Source organism: Varanus komodoensis, unplaced genomic scaffold (assembly GCF_004798865.1).
Source record: "Varanus komodoensis strain SLA01 unplaced genomic scaffold, ASM479886v1 scaffold7_3, whole genome shotgun sequence".
Classification (NCBI taxonomy): domain Eukaryota; kingdom Metazoa; phylum Chordata; class Lepidosauria; order Squamata; family Varanidae; genus Varanus; species Varanus komodoensis.
This window is the reverse complement of record NW_025336480.1, coordinates 23,817,879-23,839,356: the sequence shown is the minus strand read 5'-3', so window position 1 is coordinate 23,839,356 and position 21,478 is coordinate 23,817,879. Positions and strand designations below refer to the sequence as shown.

At 42.4% G+C, this 21,478-nt stretch overlaps 1 protein-coding gene across 5 annotated transcripts in view; it reads left to right on the top strand.

Annotated features, from left to right (window-relative positions):
• Positions 1 to 21,478, top strand: part of MACROD2 (mono-ADP ribosylhydrolase 2) — a 920,410-nt gene that overhangs the window by 680,341 nt on the left and 218,591 nt on the right. For all 5 annotated transcript variants that reach the window (XM_044454670.1, XM_044454671.1, XM_044454668.1 and 2 more), the window contains exon 7: positions 15,476 to 15,506. In XM_044454670.1, coding sequence (XP_044310605.1) covers positions 15,476 to 15,506 — 31 coding nt within the window. The remainder of the gene's footprint in view (positions 1 to 15,475; positions 15,507 to 21,478) is intronic.

Genomic DNA, 21,478 nt, shown 5'->3' with positions numbered 1-21,478 from the left:
AAGGGTGGGGAGATTGCCCTGAAGTAGATCGCTCTAAACTTGTAATACTACTTTCACTACCATTGTTTCAATTTTGGGACCTGAAAAAGTGAGATGGATAAGGAGGAATAATGCCATGAACCAGACCCCCAAATAGTGTGCAGTGCCTCACTCTCATCTGCCCCACAAGCACTGAGAGGAAACCAGAGGAACAAGTCGAGGTCCAATCTTTCTCCTTCACAGCCTTTCCTGGATCCTTCCCCACCTTCCTGCGTCTTCTTCATCAATTCTCAGGTGTTCTGCCAGAGCAGAGCTCAGTGGCAGTTTGCACGGGCCAGAAGGAATGTGTACAGGCAGCTACACACACAGGACTATATTTCTACTGAATCTCTTTTGTCACTTGGTCGCCCATCCACTCAGCTCGAAGAGGTCAGTTGGAGTTGTTTTCCCATGTTTTCCCACACTTTGCTACCATCCATAACTTGGCTATCTCGTTGCTCATGCCTGGCTCCAGATAATTTTTAAGAAAGAGAAACAGCACCAGTTCCAATACAGATCCTCTTTGCACCTCTCTACACTGTGAAAACTGTACATTTATTCCTACTCTTTGCTTCCTGTATTTTAAGTAGTTACGAATCCATGTGAAAACCCCTCTTTGAAACTCAGGACTACCATATTTACTCTGGAGTTTTCAGTGAGGGACTTTGTCAAAAGCTTTTTGAAAGTTCACGATCTCATGCAGAGCAATTACAGCTTCCTTCCTTTCATATTTGTTTTTCTATTTCCATCTCATCTCATAATGCACTAGAAAGTTGTTTGTTTATTTTCTGCATAGCCTTTTCCCTCAAAGTGATTTCACTGGATGATACAGTTTGCAAAGGCAAGTGCAATTTTGAAAAACACTTCTTCGTGTAAACTTCCTTCAGCTTTTTCTTTCAGGTGAACTCAACAGAGTTTTAAAAGACCTGCACAGTGACAGCAGGGCACTTCTCACTGCGAGCGCATGCAGCATGGTACCATATTTACGAATTTAGCACTATGGTGCTTAAGTGGAAGGACATAAACAGTCTATTGCCAAAGGGCTAGATTTCCTCCTTGCTTTGCAACTGAAATGACTGCATGGCTGATTTTGAAGGATCCCATATACCAACAGCAAACTCATCTCCCAGAGTAGATCCTTATCTAAGCAAAGCAGCAGCACCCACACACAAGAGGGAAGCGTCAGTATGGCATGTGTCTGAGGAGAAAATTTAAAAAACAATGCATAGAACACATGTCCTGTACTTTTCCTCTTGTTCTGTACTGTCTAAAAATGTTGCGTGGTGAGAAAAGGCCCAGACATGCCACTTGTCTTTCTGCATTGATTGTTACTAACAAACCATGGTTTGTTAGCACAGTCGATCCAGAACTGAACAACCCAACAATAGACCAACATATGCCTGCAATGGGGGACAGGAAAAACATTTTGAAATGACAGGAGATAGCAGTGTTTCCTATCTGTCCTGTGGTTTTGCTGTGAATCCCCTCACAACAAATCAGAATTGCTTTTTGGTGCAGTATTTGCCATGCTGGGAGACCATGTCTAGTGGGACCAGGTGGTGGCAGATCTAGAGAGCCCCGCTGGCCCTTTGTGGCAAGTGCCATGGTGAGAGAGCAGCTGATGGGGCTATGTAAAAAGCCTGTGGAGGGGCAGGGGAATGTCCAACTTGCTGCTCCTGCTTAGCCACCTGAGGCAGGGTGGAATCCGGTCCTGAGCTAGAATATCAGAACAGCAAGTGTCTCAGCTGCAGTTTGGGGAGCAGAGGAGCACTGCTGCTCTCAGGCTCTCTTGGGGACTCCACACTGGGGCATGTTTGGCTGCTGTGAGAACCGGATTTCTTTGCTCTGCTTCAGCAGAGCTGCTCTGAAGTTCCTATAGTGAAGGCAGATCCATCTTCCCCTAGTCTAACTAAAGGGTGTGGGAGGCAGAGGAAGGAGTGTGACTTTACGTGCCAATAATGCATGTAAATGGGAATAGGTGGAATGCTTATCCCATGACTCCAAGGCCTTTATTTAGTCAAACTCCAAAACCAAACATGCGCATGACTGAGAGAAGAGGTCTTAACAAGAGAGGATGCGAAGAGAACCCTGGTGAGTGAGGAGTTTGGTCTGAGTGGCCGCACATGGTGATGGACTGGGAATTGCAGTCCCTTGCATCTAAAGGGCATCAGGCTGGGAAAGGCTGCCTTCAGCACACCACACGCCTGCTTTGCATTGGGGCAGCCTTGTCTGAAGCCATGGTTCTGCCACCATCATAGTTTGGACCTGAGAAGAGCAGCAAATTAGCTACAAAGTGACAGAGAAGAGAGTTCATTTGAAAAGCTGCCTGCATCCAGTTGTGGGTCAGACACCCATAAAATGGCTTTGTAGAATTTAGGTTTGGGGGCTGCTGTTCATTTAGCAGATGCGGTAGCTCTGCTAAAACTGAGATGGTCCGGACCTGATCCTGTACATGCATATGCGGGGGGGAGGGCAGCTGAGACTCCATGAAATCCATTTGAGGCAAAATGAGGAAGAGAATAAAGTATAAGGTAACATAAGGAATAAATTCAAAATGTGTCTCTCCAGTTATCCAGGGCCCACACAAAGAGAAATGAGAGAACATACACTGCTGTGGAACATGAGGCCTATATCCATCATTTTTCTTTTAGGAAAAGAAAGTTATTATTGTCCAAGATCTGCTTTGACACTTCTCAGCCTTCTTCATCCGCATACCTGTCATTGCCATGTACTCTTTTAAAGCATTCTATTGTGTTCTTAACCTTGCCCAAAGAAAAATACACATATCACTCACTCACCATAGATCACAATAATACAAAAATTACGGGTCAGCAAAGTTCTATTTTGCTCTCTCTTTTTTCTCGGGGACTCTTTGATGTGTGAGTGTCTGAAATCCAACAAGCTATTACTGCACATTTATAAAGGTAGCAGAGATAGCTGGGCAGAAGGGAGAGTCACAGTTAGCTTCACAGAAACCCCTCACTCTCCCTCCCCCCTCCCCTCCCCCTCCCCTCCTCCACACACAGTTAAGTGATATGCATGCAGTAATGCTTTAAGTTGTCCACTTTATAATGCATCTATTCTTCAGACACAGCATAGGGCAAAGAGAGACAGCATGAAAGTCCGTACATTTCCCATTTTACACTTCCCATCAGTCTGTATGAGAAAGAAACATACAGTGATTACCTACATGCATCAGAAAACAATCATAACAAGAGCTTGATGTTGACCGGTAGGTATGAAGTTATAAATAGAATTCAGCACCTTCTGTTTGCAGAGCATAATTCACAGCAGCCCCATCCCACACTATCACATACAATAGCATTTCTGAGTGTTTTTGCTGTAAGACTGATCCAGTGAGCGTAGATTTTACAAGCTGCCCCTTTCCTACCAAGAGTTACTCATGGTGCATTGTTATATGCCTTCCTCTTGGTAAATGATCTACTTAATGCCCATGCAGCTAAATCACCAACTCACAAAATAGCAGTAGGTTGAATCCAAGATCTGCCCTCTGGTGGGGATACCACCTTCCCCGTCTACCACACCTGTCCCCATTCAACAGAGCCCTCTGACCCTCTGTGCAGCATTTTTACCGGGCTGGAGGGGTTGCTGTGTGAAGATGGGCATGCGAAATCCCAATTGCACACACCTAAATTTGAATCTCATTGTCAAAGATGTGTGGACTAATACATTTAAAGGCTAACCTTAAAGAATAACACATTTAGTAATTAGTATTTAGTAAGCTTCTCCAGACTTATCAGATGGCCCATAAGAACCATGATACATTTGGTAGTCCAAGGTATCCCAAGGCTTTTTGCTCCCTCTCTGGAAATAGTTACTATATTGTCAAGATCTGAGGGTGTCATATAACCACTCTGGGGGTTTAATTAATGTGTAGCCATTCCCTCGTATGGAAGGTAGATCTCCCTCAAAATACCAGTTGTATTCTGATGGTACCAAACTTTCTGAGCATCCCAAGTGCAATATATCCAATCAGAGAAAAAAATAGGCTTCTTATCCCATTATTACGGTTTGGACTGGGAGATGGGTCAGGTATGTCCTTCGGTAAGTATAATTTAACTCCCTACCACTATTGTGACTGGTGGGGAGAAGAGCAGAGAATCCAGTTCACATACTGCTTTGCGCCCTGCTTCTTTTACAAAGGTTGGCAGTATTTGTAACTGCCACAGAAGCCTCTGCAAGTTCTCTGAAGCTAGATCACAAGTGCCCTTTTTATTTACTGGATTGTTTTGCATTGGTAGTTCTACCAGAAGACACTCAGTGTTCACCTTCCCTAGGATCCACATGGCAAAAGCAGTCTGCATAACTTAACAATCCTTGGGGAAAATCCCTGAAATTATATTTTGTAAACATATAATTCCCCTTTTATTCCTCGTATTAGATGCTTTCTGCTTTCTGCCTTTGAGCCTTAGTCTAGTCTTTTCTATAGTGCTAGATGAAATAAAGCAAACTACATTTTCAGTGTTCCCCTTTGTTCCTTTTAGCAGAATTCTGTTCACAGAAAAACGGGGAAAGCCTCCATTAAATCTGTTTGAATAATAAATGATTGAAGATATACCTCTGGCCCTTTTAACCTCCTGGGATGACTTCTTTCAGCAGCACTGCTTCTGCTGTTGTATAAATAATCAAAGCATTATGGAAATGGAAGGCCTTTGTGGTATCAGAATCCGCAAATATTTATCTGGGAGTCATATTTCTATTTATCTTTGTGAATGCTTAGCGAAGACCCTATGAGGTGCTCTTAAGAGGTGAAGCAGAATTTGTTATGGAGATGTGTAAATTAAGGCGATTGCTTCAGGCAAATTCTATACAGCTACCACTAAGAATGTATGTAGGGATAATGTGACATTCCTTGCTCATTCGGTGAGCCACACACATGTATAATATCCACAGATATGCATGAAAGAGAACAAAAAGACCACTGTGTCTTACAGTGGCGCGTGTGTGTGTGTGTGTGTGTGTGTGTGTGTGTAGTAAGCTGAGGAACTGGAGAGAACAGAATAGTGGCATCGAGAGAATGACCTCCGGCATGTACCTCTATTACCTTGGGAAATGAACCCTTGGTTGTGGGAAGGTCAGTCTGATTCTGTTTCTTTTTCCATGATCACTGGAGAGTAAGCAACTGGGAACAGGACAAGTAGTCACTAAAACATTTCAAAAGCTTTCAAACTGATTATATGTTGCTAAGATGGTTTGGTCCTTTAAATTCATGTTATGCTAGTGTGTTGTAGTAATTAAGAGTACTGGAGGTCAGGAGACCTGGGTTCTAGTCCCCACTCAGCCATGAAACTGGAGGGTGGCGTCAGTGGTCCCAATTTCAAAAAGGGTAGTCGAAGGGACATGGGGGAATTACAGACCAGTTAGCCTTATGTTCATTGTAGGACAAACAATGGAAAGGCTCATAATAGCGAGAGATCTAGTGATGCTACACAGGGAAGGGAGACTGACAGCCACACAACATGGCTTCCGCAAAGACAGGTCCTGCCAGACAAACCTTGTGGAATTCTATGACAAGGTTTCGAGATGGCTGGATGGAGGGGATGCAGTGGATGTGGTATACCTGGATTTCAGCAAGGTCTTTGACAAAGTGCCCCATGATATCTTGGTTCAGAAATTGAGGAGTTTTGGGATACACCAAAGCACTGTCTGGTGGATTAGGGCATGGTTGACTGACCAAAAGCCGAGGGTAACTGTTAGTGGGAAATCATCAGGGTGGTGGTCAGTGACAAGCAGGGTCCCCCAGCACTGTCCTGTTCAATCTTTTCATCAACGACATGGAAGAAGGGGTGAACAGTCTGCTGATCAAATTTGCAGATGGTACTAAAACAGGCGCAGTGGCCACAACTGAGGAGCAGGGGACAACAGGATGGCGTCCAACACAGATAAGTGCAAGGTCTTAGGGGACAAGTGCCTGGAGAGCAGCACTTTTGAAAGGGATCTTGGGGTGCTGGTTGACTGCAGGCTAAACATGAATCAACAGTGTGATGCAGTGGCCAAGTTGCATAGCCAGAAGTTTGGCTTCTAGATTGAGAGGGGTACTACCACTCTATATGACTCTGGTGCGCTTGCAAATGGAGTATTCTGTTCAGTTCTGGACCCTTGTTAAAGGATGGATATAACCAGGTTAGAGTCAGTGCAGCGTAGGGCCACAAGGATGCAGGGGGCAGGATTGCAGGGAAAGCGGTATGAGGCAAGACTGAGGGAACTGAGTCTTTTCAGCGTGGAGAAGAGGAGACTCTGAGGGGATCTGTTGGCGACATACAGGTACATGAGGGGGTGTCACATGGAGGTGGGCAGAGAACTGTTCTCCCCTGCAGAGGAAGGCAGGACACCCTCCAACAGAGCAAAGCTCAGGGAACCAAGGTTCAGTTTGGATGCCAGGAAGTACTTCCTGACAGTTAGGACCCTGAGGGTATGGAATGGGCTTCCACGGGAGGTCGTTGAGGCCCCATCGGTGCGGGTGTTCAAGGATAGGCTAGACATGCACATGGTGGGCATGTCGTGAGCTGAGCTGGCTAGAGCTGGGGGTCAGACTAGATGGCCCAGGAGACCCCTTCTGATTCTCTCTGTTTCTATTAAACTCACAAGGGATTGCAACAATTTACACAGGGTTAACTTTCCTGGATTCAGAAAACTATGGGGCTTGTTACTATTAGCTGTTCAGTAATTAGGCAAAGCAGGGATCAATCACTGACTCACTGAGCCAAATGTTTAAATCAGTACATTTGTATCTAGTCCATAGAGTCCAGTACTTGTCTTTCATGACAGTCTGCTTATTCGTTCTCCACATGGTGTTTCCCCCAAAATAAAAAACGAATAGTAGCTTTTGCAGCCATACTACCATCTCCATATTATTGGCATCTTTCTGCTGTCTGATCTTTGTCTAAAAGGGTCTTTGGTTTCCTTTAAAGGAAGGGAAACTAAAATAGCTAAAATCACTGAAGTTGTGGATTCAGGAGGCTTCCTTGAAAGGCCTGTTTACATTCAAGCAGATAGACACTTGAGAATTAAGGACAGACAACAAGGTGGAGTTTAAGATGGGAAGAATGGAAAAACAGCTTTATCCGTGGACAGGAGATGATTATAACCGTATTTCTTAAAGCTAAATACACATCTTCAGTGCTATATTGCAAATCCTGTCCTGATTAAATTTGCAGTTGACATAAAATACCTCAGATAGCTAATACCATAGAAGATGGGAAGAAATTTAAAATGGTCTTAGTAGGGACAGGGTGGCCCGATTCGTTTTTCTGCCTGACGCAGAATGGGAAAGGATGTCCGCTCCATGAGGTCCAGGTGCACAGTGGCCAAGGTCAGGCTGGCCCTGAGGCAGAGAAAGCCACAAAGAGTGGAAAGAGAGGCTTTCCTCTCTTTAGAATGATGAATGAATAAATGAATAAATTCATGAATAAGTAGAATGGTGACGTGTGCAAACCTGTGCAGATTTAGATGGGGAAAAGTACTACAACTCCTGGCATTTTTTTCTGGCTGAACCTGCATATGATTGTGCTACACACTGCCTTTTCTAGGCACCCACAATCAGTTGCCTAAGTTGGTAATTCACTCTACTAATGGTTGAAACCAACAACAAGAAATTCAACAGAGACAAGCACAAAGTTCAGCACCCCCCCCTTCCTCTCCCTCTGTGAAAGCTGGAGCTGATGTGAGTTGCTAATGAGGGTAACAACCAACCATTGTGCAGATCCTCCATACTCGATGGAGAATGTACATCTCATTTCACAAGGGAATGGCCAGAAGAAAAAGGCAGGATATTAATGTAATATGCTGCCATTACTACATGTAATAATGTACTGTTGCTACCAGTAGTAACAGTAATAGGAATTGTGCACATTCTCCAGACACTGTACATGTTCTCCAACAGAACTTGGGGAACATACCCCAATTGCTTTTCACACATTCCCTAGCCATCGTGCACAACCTCCAAGGTACCTTGACTACATTTTGACTTCAAGTTACATCAGCCCCAGTGTACACACATGTGCACACACATGGCACAGAGATAAAAGATGAGGATACTTTGCTTGGGGGTGGTACATGTGAAAAGCAGGGTTGCAGATGATCAGAAGCTGAACCTGGGTCAAGCCTGCGATGTGACTCCAAAAAAGTCTAATGTGATTTAAGCTGCATTAATGAAGTATCAAGGGACTGCAGGTGATGCAGTGGTTTAAACCGCTGTGCTGCTGGGCTGGTAGATCGAAAGGTCGCCAGTTCGAATCTGCAGAACAGGGTGAGTTCCAGTTGCTCCGTCCCAGCTCCTGCCAACCTTGCAGTTCGAAAGCATGCCAATGCAAGTAGATAAAAAGGTACCACTTTGGTGGGCAGGTAACAGCGTTCCGTGCACCTCGGTGTGTAGTCATGCCGGCCACATGACCACGGAGACTGTCTGCGGACAAACGCTGGCTCCCTCGGCTAGGAAACAGAGATGAGCACCGCCCCCTGGAGTCAGGCATGACTGGACTTAATGTCAAGGGGAAACCTTTTAATGAAGTATGCAGATTGGGGCATAGGCGTAGTTTGTGCAGAGCTGTAGAAACTGGCTCATAGCCATCATCAGCTTCCTTGTGGATTGTGTGGTGTTCTCACTTTAAATGGAGGTAGATTCTGCCTGAACCGTGTAGTCAGAATATTAGCCCAATTTTATCATAATTGCTAGACAATGAATTCCTTCATTGTGCCCCATTAAGATGAGAGAGTAGACAATGTGAAGAGTACATGAAAATGACAAGTACTAGTTTCCCTGGAAAGAATAACAACAACAACAACAACAATCTGGATACATTAGTTATCCACTGTGTGTTTCAACAGCCCTAAAGTAAACAATCTTAAATTGTGGAAGTGGAGCTACTACATGTTGTCTGGTGACTGGAACTTCTACCATCTTTTAAGACAAGGATCATTTACCTCATGATGTTAGAAGTTATCCCCCCCCCTTTTTTTTTAATTTCTGAGACTGAGTCTTTTACTCAGACTGAATCTGTTGTTATGCAAAGGAAAAGGCTAGAAATGTGGGTACTTTGGAGTCTTTTATCCATAGGCGAGATATTGCACTGTGTCAACATCCACAGTGTGAATTCCACATTATTGCCCTGCCAATAATTTTAGCCTGGTATCCAGACTAAATTGCTTCCCTAGGAGAAGAAGGAAATTTAGTCTACATGCTTTCTTAGCCATGGGTTCCCCCTGAGTAGTGAATAACAGCTGTGTCATATTTTGCAAAATTATATCAGCCAGTTTCATGCTATAATCATCTCTCTATGAGAGAGTGAGCTAAGAGCCTAAAGTTGATTTGAGATCTGGCCAGTGATAATGTCCTTCCCAGTGTTCAGAATAGCCTGGAATTTAGGCAATTTTTAATATTTCCACTCAGAAGTATGATTGAAAATGTGTTGCAGAAAAAAGAAAGCAAGATTATTGTGGTGTGGCTGCAAGGTAGGTTAAGAAGCAGTTAAAGGGTATATTTTTATAAAACACATTAAAGTGCCATTCTGAGGGGTGGTATAAAGACAAACAAAGAAACTGAAATAGAATACTGCCACAAAGGTGTAAGGAATATCTGAAGGAATGACGTTTCATAGATTTTAATGTCCACAGGGATCTTCAACATCATCTGTAGCAACCTTTGTGGATATGGGTCACTAACTTTCCTGCAGTCATTACTTCATTTTTGAAATTCCATTTCTCTGCATGCTACTATAAAGGAAGTTTAAAAAAAAATCATGATGTGCTTTGTAAATACAGTCTATGAACATTTGTTAAATTAGATATTTGTCTTGAAGGGAACTGGTTCAAGAGATAACTGAGATAAGGAAAAAATCCTTAGGTTATATTGGTTTAGCAAGTATCTCCATTTCCCCCAAGTGCTTGTTTTGCTAAGCACTTGAGGAAACAGATAAAAGGTGTGTTTATTCCAAAGCAGTGGCCACTGAAATACCCAGAGGTTCACAGGAGAGTGTACACCACACAAATAATGAGCAAGAAACTTGCATTTGCAGTCTGAATCTAATTTACATCATTTTCTTTGGTAAGCTGAGGGTGAGTTAATGTTTATATACTATGATGGTGACTTTCTTTATGTTTAGCCACCTGCTCCATCAAATGGATTCATATAGAATCTCACTTTGTTATATATATTAATTCCTTTGATTAATTCCCTATTCTGCAGCACAAACACAGAATGGTGGAAACCATACCTTAAATTTGTTTGGCCTCGAAGCATCCAAACATTAAAATATTTGACAATTTGGAGAAGAAATATTTATATAATTATATGCTACAAATAATTTGCCCATTGTGGAACCAAGGACCAATCTAGGGGCCCATCCAAATGATGGGGATTGGGAGTGATCGGGGATGATCAGCAAGCCTTGTGGTTATGTGTTCTTTCACTGCTCATGAAAGAATGAGATTAGAAAAGCTCACATCCAGTTAATGGATATTTTATCTGAATGTAGCAAATCATGGTGTGCCCAAATCGTAGTTTGCTGCATTAAGAGAGAATAAAAAACAGTGAATTTCCACCAACCAGAAGTTGAAGGAAGGGGGAAGGAGAGGAGGCAACTTGGGAATCTGATGGCCCTTCCTGCTAATTCCGTAAGGAGGTAACAATTGGCATCGAACTGTCTAGCATTTGTGTTAAGTGCTGTTTATGGTAACCAGCTCTACTGGCTAGTCCTCTGAAGCCTTGTGAAGTAAGTTGAGTGTACATTTTTGTTACTTCAGCAGCTTAAAAACAAAAGTTGGGTGCAAGGAGAGTTTGTCTGCCTGTATCTCTTTCACAAGGAGTCAGGTAATTGACTGAGTTCAGCACTGAGCCCTTGGTGGAAGCAAAGAACAGTGCTTGGGATCTTCACCTGTGCCTGTGTTTGGATTTAGAGAGTGGCTGGGGGAAGACACTTTCACAAATGATCTGAAAGGGGGAACTGAATTAGCAGTTAGGAGTAAAGCTCAACATGCTCATCTCACGTGCTGAATGTCTCCTGCAACTGCATCTCTTCCCATATTTGCATCATGAGTAAAAGGCAGAGTTGAATGCCCTGTGGTTTCTGGATAATATGCCATTATACTCTCAGGATCAAAGTGGACAAAATGGTGAGAGATTCATGATTTCTTCCTTGCTAAACTAATTCCAGATGATGTTTGATGCAGATCTTTGTTTCAAAAATGCTCTTGAATCAAAAAGAGCAATGCAAAAGATAAAATCAAGGACAGATTCTGCACACACAATTAAGCTATGATTTTAATTCTCCTTTAAATACCATTTGTTTTGAACAATTTCTTCCTCTATATCTCAGTAAAGAATAATGTGTTCCTTCATATGCTTCCCAGAGCTTTGAATAGAGGAGTGAGGCCTCAAAACAGAGTCTATTGTCCAGCTGTGTTTGCTGTGAACTGTGTAAATTCTGAGGTAGGAGGTGAATTAACAGGGATAACTGATGATACCCTGCCAGGAACACCTCTGTTATTAGAACTAGATTTCTCCAGCCAGAGGCAATTTTCAGGCTTTCTGTCTCTGCTTTGCTCTCTTTCCCTCCCTCACACACACACACACTGCAGTAACCATTATATTTTCATGCACGTGCAACTGCATCCATCTTCTGCACTCTATGAGTTACCTGCATCAGTCTTCTGGAGGATTCGCTGAGGGTGGTTATAGCTGTCCTCGAAGCAAATAAATTTCATTGCCTATTGGCCACTTCCAACTCTACTGTCCTATGATTTTGTGATTCAGTGATTCATTCCTCCCATGTGAAGCATGATCATCTGAAGTGCGGATAAAATTTGCATGTGCAATGTTCCAGCTGTGTTTCCAACACATAGGTGCTATAGTGTGACCATTTTCCAGACCTCTGTTTTGCTGGTGCTGGCAATGAGGAATAGCTGTGTTGTTGAGCTTTCACTTACATAGATATATATGTTATTGGAACTGTTTCATCTGGTCAGCTCCCCAGCAGCTCCAGGAGCAACTTTCAAAGATACAGTTTGAAATGGGTGTAAGCTAGAGACTATTCCTAAAATTTTTATAAATAACAACCTAGTAAGATAAATGAAGTGAGCTCATACTTAAGATATCACTGCTGGACCATTCCTATAAATGTCGGTTTCAGAAAAGAATGGCATTGGGAAATCCTTAAGTTACCTTAAAATCAATTAAACCATATGAGCACAATTTTCCTGTTGAGTTGCGTATCACTTTGGACATAGTAATGGTATAATTGGGTGATTTTAAGTGACTGCATCGTTGTGTGCTGAGCTCTTGTTGGAAGGGCCATAGCTCATCTGGTTCAGTCCCCAGCATCACCTGCCTGGCAGTGTGGGAGATTGTACCTGTAACTCCTGCCTGCAGAATTCGTACCTGAAACCTTGGAGAGGAAGGACTGTTCATTGCCAGCATTGGTAAGCTGCAATAACCCATTTAGTAGGACTCCTACTGCCCCAAGAGCACATCATTTCAAAGCACAGTCAATGAATACTGGTTCACTGCAGAATCTGTGGGTGAAATTCATAGAAATTCACATTCATTCGAATCTCATTTGGGTTTCTCTGGCATATATATTTGAATCAGACTTTGTTTTTAGCATCAGACTACTCAATGTTGCTAAATGGTTGTGCCTTGAACCTCTTTCAAAGCTTTGCAATTCTGATTACAGCCCACTTGCAGTTTCATAAAAAATCGTCTTGTTTTTTTGTGTTGAACCTGAACAAAATGTCTTGGCAATGATCAGCACTGGGCAATGTTTTAATAATCATATGGCAAGTTAAGGCATGTGAATGCTTTTGATCTGCAATCCTGATCAGGTTTGCACAATCACTGTGGGTCATCATAACTTATTTAAAATTACTGGTGTGGCTTTTGGTGCCATCCAAGCCCAAGGGCCATAATTCTGCTGACTTGTGTGTACAGGACTGCTTTCCTGTTGCTGAGTTATACATCCCACATCTGTATTTTCTCTATTGCTCCTTGCCTGGTGTGCTTTCAGTAGCCATTGTATTCTTATTTGTAGTGCTTTTAGCTGCCTTGGACACATCATGATGCCAAAAGGCAATAAAAAACCTTAGCATTCTCTTCATGGTTTATGAAGCTTCTCTACAATCTTGTGACAGGCAGTGTTATTTAAAATGAAAATGACAACTTGTTTTGTTCTTCAAAAGAACTTTCAATGAAGTAAAATCTCTTTGGAAGTACTTCATAATATTTAACTTAAATGTAACTTCTGGCACCTCGAGCCTATTGCCCATTGCCCTGTCCTCCAGAGCAACTGTGAACCATTTTTCTCCATTTCCTGTCATGACAGCCTTTTACATTTTAGTAAATTGTTACCATATTGTCCCTTAATTTGTTTTCAAGGTATAAGAACACCTTGTTCCTTCAGCATTCTCTTCAGTGCCCTACTATCTCATTTTTCCTCACCATTGCGGCTGTTCTCCATTTGTTTTCCACAGTTCTGAAAATGCAGTATCTCAGTAAAATACAGTTTCTGATAGGTTCAAAGAAAACATTCCTTGGATTCACATGTGCAATGCCTTTTTGAATGAAATTTTCAAAAGACCTTTGTCCTTTTTTAAAAAAATGAACTTCAGTTGAGTTTACGAAGCTTCTAATACTCTGTGTAATGCTTCTATGTCCAAGCTTTCTTTTTATATATTCTGTTTTATTGCCTTTGGCCGTTTCTCATTTTAGAACTATTAGCATGTTAGGTTACAGAGTTTCCAGCATCTTTTAACTGTGCCATCTGTAGGATTTTTTTAAAAGTGTACTTTCACCTCCTACACCCTAATAATTTATAAAGGTGTTGATCAGTGGCAGCCACAGGAAAGACACCTTCAGAATTCTATTTGATGCTCTCTTATTATCATCAGTATATGAACAAGCAGGACCTGGAGCAAAATATTGCATTGTAAGTGTTTCTGCTCAGGGTTCCACCTAACAAGACATACCCTATTTCAGGAAGCTCCATTCCATTGCCCCTTTTCTATACACATGTTTTGTGCTGTCCCCACACTAGCCAGCATTTTGTGGTCACTGAGTTGCTGTCCCCCTCCCCTCCCCTCCTTTTGCAACTTTGGCCTTTTCCCAGTCTTTGCTGATATCCACCTCTTATGCCTGACTTGTACCATTTTTCTTGTGGCATGAAGAGCATGTTTGTCATTAGCTTATAGGGTAGTTACCCTCAGAGAGAACCAATGGATGCTGTTGCTTGTGTGGCATAACACAATATTATAAAGATGAGGCTACTAAAGCTAGGAGTGATGGTGTCTCTGAGAATTTGAGAATTGCTCCAGAGGAAGAGTCACTTTTAGAATCTCTCTCAAAATAGGCTTGCTTCAGAGATCCCCAGTAGTAGAAGAGGACACTAAGACTCTTCTCTCAGGGCTTTACTGCAAGAATTAGAAAAATAAAAAAAGGGTACAGAAAATGAACATTAGGAAACCTCCTGCACAAAGTTTCCTCCTTTACAAAGTTTCCTCCTAAGTCACTGAGGGAGGAAAAGCACCAGGCACTGCTGCTGCAGTATGCAGACAAGTTTCTCTTTGTCTGAGACTGTAGTATAGGACTGGAATGTAGGATAGACTAAACTGCCTTTCATATAGGAATCTTTTCATGTTTATCTGGATGCATGTTGGTTCTCTTCAAGATCTTTCAAAAGATCATGCAAAAGATAGTGGCTGAGCAGGTTGGTGTTGGTGAAAAGTTCAGGGAAGTTGAGCTTCCATATATTCCATATATTCTTTGAACATGTGTGTGCTATTCTTTTGAAAAGAAGCATCTCTCTCTGTTTGATCTATTTAACAAGATTATTGTTTGGAAAATATGAAGGAAAGTTGTGAATGAGGAGCAGGAAGGGCAGGACTTCGATGTGATATATTCCTTAGCTTATTCATGAGCTAAATGTTACTGAAATTTAAAATACGTATCCAGTATGTCCTTGTTATCTACTAAATGGATTACCCTATCAAAGAAAGAAAAAGGTTATTTGTTCTCAAATCTATGCTGGCCTTGAGTGGTCATCCTACTTTCCTCTAGGTGCTTGCAAATGGATTGTTTTGTAATTGTTCTAATAGCTTCTTGGCTGTTGAAGTCAATGTCACTGCTTTAAACAAACGGAGCAACCAACCACATTTCCCCAGGCCCTCCCCTTTTTCACTTTCAACAAAGCGCTACATGTTTACTTTTCTCCAAAGTGCTGTGGGAACTTATCTGTCCTCCATAAGTTCTCAAAGAAAATTACAAATGGTTTCCTGGTTTCTTGAAGTGCCTCTCTCAGCACTCTAGGGTACATTTCATCAGGCCCTGCCAACTTAAATGTGGAGATTTCTTTATGCTAACCAGCTTAGGGTTTCTGGTACTGACTGATTTTGTGTAATAAGTGGTTCTAAAAAGAAGAATCTAATTTACATCTTGGGTTTTGTCTTGCAGGCATTCCCGTGTATTTCAACAGGAATTTATGGTATGTAAAACCCATTATAAAGTTTCCATTCAAGCTATTTTTCTTCCTGACAAGTGCTCAACTTTGGTTTAAACCAGTCTTTTGACCCTTGCTAGAGTATGTTCTTTGAGTAGATGTTTCATGAGTTTTGCGTATCCAGTAGTATTAACAGTTTGTTCTATGGTGCCTGGTGGACTGCATTACCTAGGAGCTCACAAAGAGTTGTTCATGTCCCGCAAGCAGTTGTGCAGCTTAGTTTTATATGAATGGGGTTTCCCCCCCCCCCCAGTTTGCTTCAGCAGAACTGCCGCTCCCATGGTGTGAGCAGCACTGAAGTCAGATTACGGGGATGAGTTCTCTGTACATGAAGAGATACTGGGAGCAGTGCTGGGGCAGGAGAGCCCTGGGCTGCTAGTATGTGGTGGTGCGGATCAGAGCTCAGCGGTAGAGCACATGCTGTATCCCCAGGTAAAGCCCTTCTGTTTCAGCTTAGAAGACTCCCAGGCAGTGGGGCTTGGAAAGACCTCTGCCCGAGACCTTCGAGAGCCACAGCTGATCATAGATGCTACCAGGCTTGATAGATCAATACTCAGACTTGAAATAAGACAATACCGTGTTCTCATATTGTGATGTTAAGACCATGGCCATAGAGTCGGGTGAGCTGGCACCAATTGTTCCGTTTCCACAGCTGAGTGCTGTGTGCATTGGAAGAGTCATTAGTGACTTTAGGTCCACTGTGGCCAAGCAGCTTGTGGTGGGTGTGAATTGACAAACTATGAAGCATGTACTGAAAGTCCAGGAGTGTCTGTATCCACTGTGTACGAGCATCTGCATATGTTCAGAGAAAGCTTTGATACTGAAGTACATTTAAGTTTAAGCATTTCTTAATTAAAATGCATTACTTTTTACCATGCCATGGTTCTTTTCCTCTCTCCCCATCCCCATCCACACAACTGACATCTACAACCAGTACCCAACAATCTCATTCTTAATCTCATTCTTTATCACTGCAGATCAACCAGTGGATCAGTCGTAGGTTTTATAATGAATCACTCTATTCTCTGAATTTTAAAAATTGCATTTTTTGTCATCAACACAGGAAAAAGATAGGCTTTAATGCATGGAATTTGTTGTGAAATGAAATGCAAAGATCATTTCAGTTCATTTTTATGAGAGCCAATTTTAATAGAAAATAAAATGCAATGGGCATGAAACATCTTTTCCAGATAATAAGATAGATGTGGACTGAATTCAGAACTCCTCTTTCTTTGTAAGAATGTTTTCAGAGTGCTGTTTGGTGCTGCTGTTCTGAGATAGGCTAGGCCCAGGCACAGGGAGTGTTGTTAGGGAAGCCTTCTGAGTCTCCAGGGATCGAGCCAGAGAACTCTGTTGGTGCCTGGCAAGTCCAGGGAACAGGGACCTGTTATAGTGGAGTGGAGCCCAATTATACCCCAGCAGTCAGAAAACAGCATCATAACTAGGCAGGGGAAGTATCTGGATGTTCCTTTGGGATGGAGCCAACTAAATCTGCATGGCAATGGAACAGGTAGCAAAAACTTTCAAGCCAAGCATAGCATAGCCTGTCCCTTGTTTTTGGTCCCTATCCTTGAGGTTTTAACCTTTCCTATAGAAACCCTGGGAGGGTTTGACCCTGAAACTGCAGGTCAAAACCCTCAGGGGACTTGGCAACCCTAGGTACAGTTTAAGCAGAGTGTAGTCCAGATAATGGGTTCCATGCTTCACAATATTTCATTTTTGTATGATTTATTTCCAGCAAATCTGTCATCCTGTTTTTTCTTTGATAAAAGCAGAAACACAGCATGAGGAATTGGCATCCATCCTTGGCAGTGTACTATTTGACTTGAATTATGACAGTGGGCAGGATCTGCTGTTGTACATGCATCCTTGCATTCCGATTTATTTATTTTCCGACTATTAATTTTGTCAAACATAAGAGAACACTGAGCTTCCCCCTTGGACAAGAGTGTTTGTACTGGAATCAATAACCAGAAGACCTTGTATGAAGGGTTAGTATGAACAACTCAAAGAGTCCAGGACAGGCTTTTAGTGTAGCCATAAAAGCAGTAGCATATGTTAGGTTCAACTGCAAAAGAAACCTGCAAGGTAATGAGAGTCCTTGGCTATCAGCTACTCTGCACTCCTTACCTAGTCCTGCTCTGCACTCCTTAGCTTACCTACCTAACACACTTCTGCTGAAGCTAACTGGAATGCCTTGGCCTGCTCTTGCCCTCCCTTCTCTTTTTCCACAGGCAGGGATTCATAGCCTCTGGTAACCTCTGGCACACGCTGAAATTTAGGGTGGTATCTATAAAATCCTTAGCTTGTTAGTTGCACTTCGGCTTTTGGCTCAGAACGAGGAGTGCACAAGTACCCTAGTGCTTCAGGAGGGACATTCATCCCATTAGGAATCCCATCTTTTTGCATCTGCCCATGCAAAGGGGTGAACCCAAACAGAAACTTCCACTCCTCCCTCCCTTTCAGAAAGGTTCAGACTCCACCCTCAGGGTGGCTCCTGCTGCTTGTCAGCTAGATAGAGGGACCATTGGACGTTTCTTAAGTGGTCTGCTCACTTCACCTGTTGCCTCCCAGGGGAAAGGAAATCCTCCTCCTCCACCCGCAGCTCTGAAATGTCTCCATCCTTTTCCAAGGTGGACTGTAGCCTTGAAAGTGTGGAGTCCACTGCCCAGCTCTGCTCTGCATCCTCCTCCTCAGATCTGGACAAATCTGGCAGGGCTGACTGTAATGTGTGAGAGCTGGCCCCCTGTCTGCACCTCTTTATATATACCCCACCCACTTACATGAATATCCTTTTCTGTTGCTTGGGTTGGTAGTGAGACCATTGTGGGCCCTGTCTGAAAAACAAACTTTTTGCCTCCCTATGCTTCTACGTGCAAATGGTTTCAACAGAATACAGGCGATTTTCTTACAGTCTTGAAACAAGGGCTGGGCTGGTTCATTCTGAAATCTGGCCCTCCAGTATCTGTGGACTTACTCTCATGCTCAACTCAGTCTTGCGAAGCGAGCTGAGAAGAAGTCCACAAATGCTCACGGATCCTCAGTTGCACCGTTGGCAACCTTCCCCATCAGGTGCAGCTGCCCAGAGGGTGGCTGCAGGATGAAGAAGAGGGGTGCCGTGAGTGAGTGGGCATGCCAGGCACCATTCCCAGCAGCAACCCTTCCTGCCCTCCTGGAGCTGCAGAGGGGCATTGCTTGCGGAGCATGTGGGCTGTGGGGCTTGATTGCTGGCAAGCACCTCATTTATTTATTTATTTATTAAAACATTTTTATGCCGCCCCATTCGCCGAAGCCTCGGGGCGGCTTACAACAAGAGCATGGACAGCAAGAGCACTCAGGGCTGCTGCCATGTGGACTGGAGTCCAGGGATCCAGTCTCAGGGCATCCAGCAGATTCCTCATACATCCCTACTTGAAGCATTGTTTTCCCCAGTTGCACAGGCTGTAGAGACATTCCAGTGGAGGGAAAATATTTATTTATCTGAAATATTTTTTGTTTTGCTTCTCAGCCATAAAGGCTACCAATCCATCTTATATTTAGTGTGCCGTTCTATGCATCTTTACCCAGTAAAAGTCCTCTAACTCATAGCATGCCTGCAATGCATAGTATGGCTGGCTGGGGCCTGGTGGCAGCTGTTGGCTTTTTTCTGTCTAACTGTGCATAGGATTGCACCTTTAATTAGCAAAGCAAGGTAGTATTAGGATATGTTCATCATTTTATGTATAGGTACTCAACCTGAGAGTTAGAAATCTTTACTTTTAATATCAGTTGAGTCAATTTAAAGACAATGTTTGCTATCCCCAAACACATGGGAGCTGCAGCTTTGAGGACAGAGGCAGGCTTGGACTTTGTAGAAGGCAGACCTGATTATTGGGTTTTTTGTAATTCCCTGTTCTCCCTGTTGCTTCATTCAAATCCATAACCAAACATATGCATGGCACTATGCGATAATAATATATGAACTTTATATTTTTCTCCACTGCTGCTGCTTTCACACGACCTGCCCCTGATGGGTTTTTTATTATTTAATGTATTTCTGGCAGAAATTATGTACTTCAGGTAGAGGAAGGCATTCACTTTTGCATGTATCAATGCAATGCCTTCACCTCTCTTGAATGGGGGATTTAGTAGAACACCTTATTCCAATAAATCATGTACTGGTTGTGTAAAAGAAAGTGAGGCAGTAAGCTTTGTTTTTATTTTCCATATTTTTTTTGCTGAGATCTCTTTAATGAGTCAATTAATTGACTGATCATTTTGTTTCCTGGAAGACCATCTGAATAGTATGACCTTCTTTTTGATACCAAAATCTGTTCCAAAAAATATAGCTGGATCTTTGTTGAGACCTATTCTGATATCAGCTAAATGGAAGCCGGTTTCTTTGGTAAAAGAGATATCTGCTCTCTGCTTTCAGATTTTGCTACTGTAAGTTCATAGATGTATGCAATGTGTGTGCCTATATGTTAATTGATACATATTGTGAGGTCTCGATGCATCCTGTTTTAGTTTTCATAGCAGTTTAGAATACTTCTTTCCCCCATGGAAGGGCAGAAAATGGGAGCAATAACAACTTGCAAAATGTTTGGCTGAAAGGGAACCTGCATTTTTAACATAACGATATTAGATGGAGAAGAAGTCTGACTCTCTGACAAAGCTTGCACCCAAAACTCCTCCTTCAGGTTCTTTGAATACTTGATGTTCCCAATTAAACTTGCAGCTCCTAAAAGACCAGAGGCAGCTAGCCAGCAAGGCACCATGCCAAGCCTCAATAAAAAGATGCTTTCATGTGTCTACATTTAAAGAGCCCCCCCCAATAGAATTATACTCATAACATTTTAAAAGCATGAAATAAAGAATGATATGGAGTTTTGTACATCAGTGTAAATCAATAGAAACCCTCTTGGAAAACTCTTACAAGACAACTGAGTGCCAGCCTGTAGATGCAGAATGCAAATTGTATTAGGCTTCCCTGGTGATCTGTGGAAATTAAAGTATGATATAGTATAACAAGGAATATGTTTCTGGATTTGGGCCTGGAGTAAAATAATGAGGTAGAAAAAAGAATAATTCTTACATTCTTCTTCTGGATATATCAGTTAATTGCAATGTTTTTCATGCATGCTTTCTCATATATAGAAATGATGCACTGGTAATAAATAATTGAATTTTACAATTTGATAGAACTCCACCTTACCATACTAGAGAGTTAGTTCCAAAGACTGGAATCCAATTAAAATCCCTCTGTAAATGGAAAGTTTTGAGCCCTCTTGAGCAGATTGGGCAATACATGGGAAGGGGAATCACTCCTCCCCACTTTGCTGGTGGAAGCCTTTGGTTGATAGAGGGAGCCTAATCGCATTTCACATACAGGTGATTCTGCTGGGCATTTGTAACTGAGGGTTATTTTGATGGTTCTTTACAGAGCACAAGGAGATAAGCTCTTTCCCCATTGATACGTTATCCATGTCCTAGTCAGGTCTGTATCCCAGGAATCCATACTACCTGGATCTGATGGTTGTTGTTGTTGTTGTTGTTGTTACTACTACTATTATTTTCATTTCTCTACAGTCCCTCAGCTGAAGGTCTCTGGGCAGTTTATACAATCAAAAAATCTTAAAAATACCATAAAATCAGCAGAAGCCATTAAAAAGGTTAAAACAGCTAAAAACAACAAAAAACAGATGATAAAAACTAATAGTACAAAGAATGATGAAAACAGTGACTCTGCAAACATCTGGTGATCCCTCTCAAGCCCCAGGGTGGCCAAGTAATTCCTTAAAAGCCTCAGAAAAGAGGGCCATCTTAACCTGGAGCTGAAAAGATGACAGATTTGGCACCAGTTGGGCCACAGTGAGGAGGTTAATCCAAAGATGGAAGTCCACCACCAAGAAGGCTCTTCCCCTAGTTGCCACCCTCTGCACTTCCCTCAGAGTTAGCCACCCTAGGAGGAATGTCAT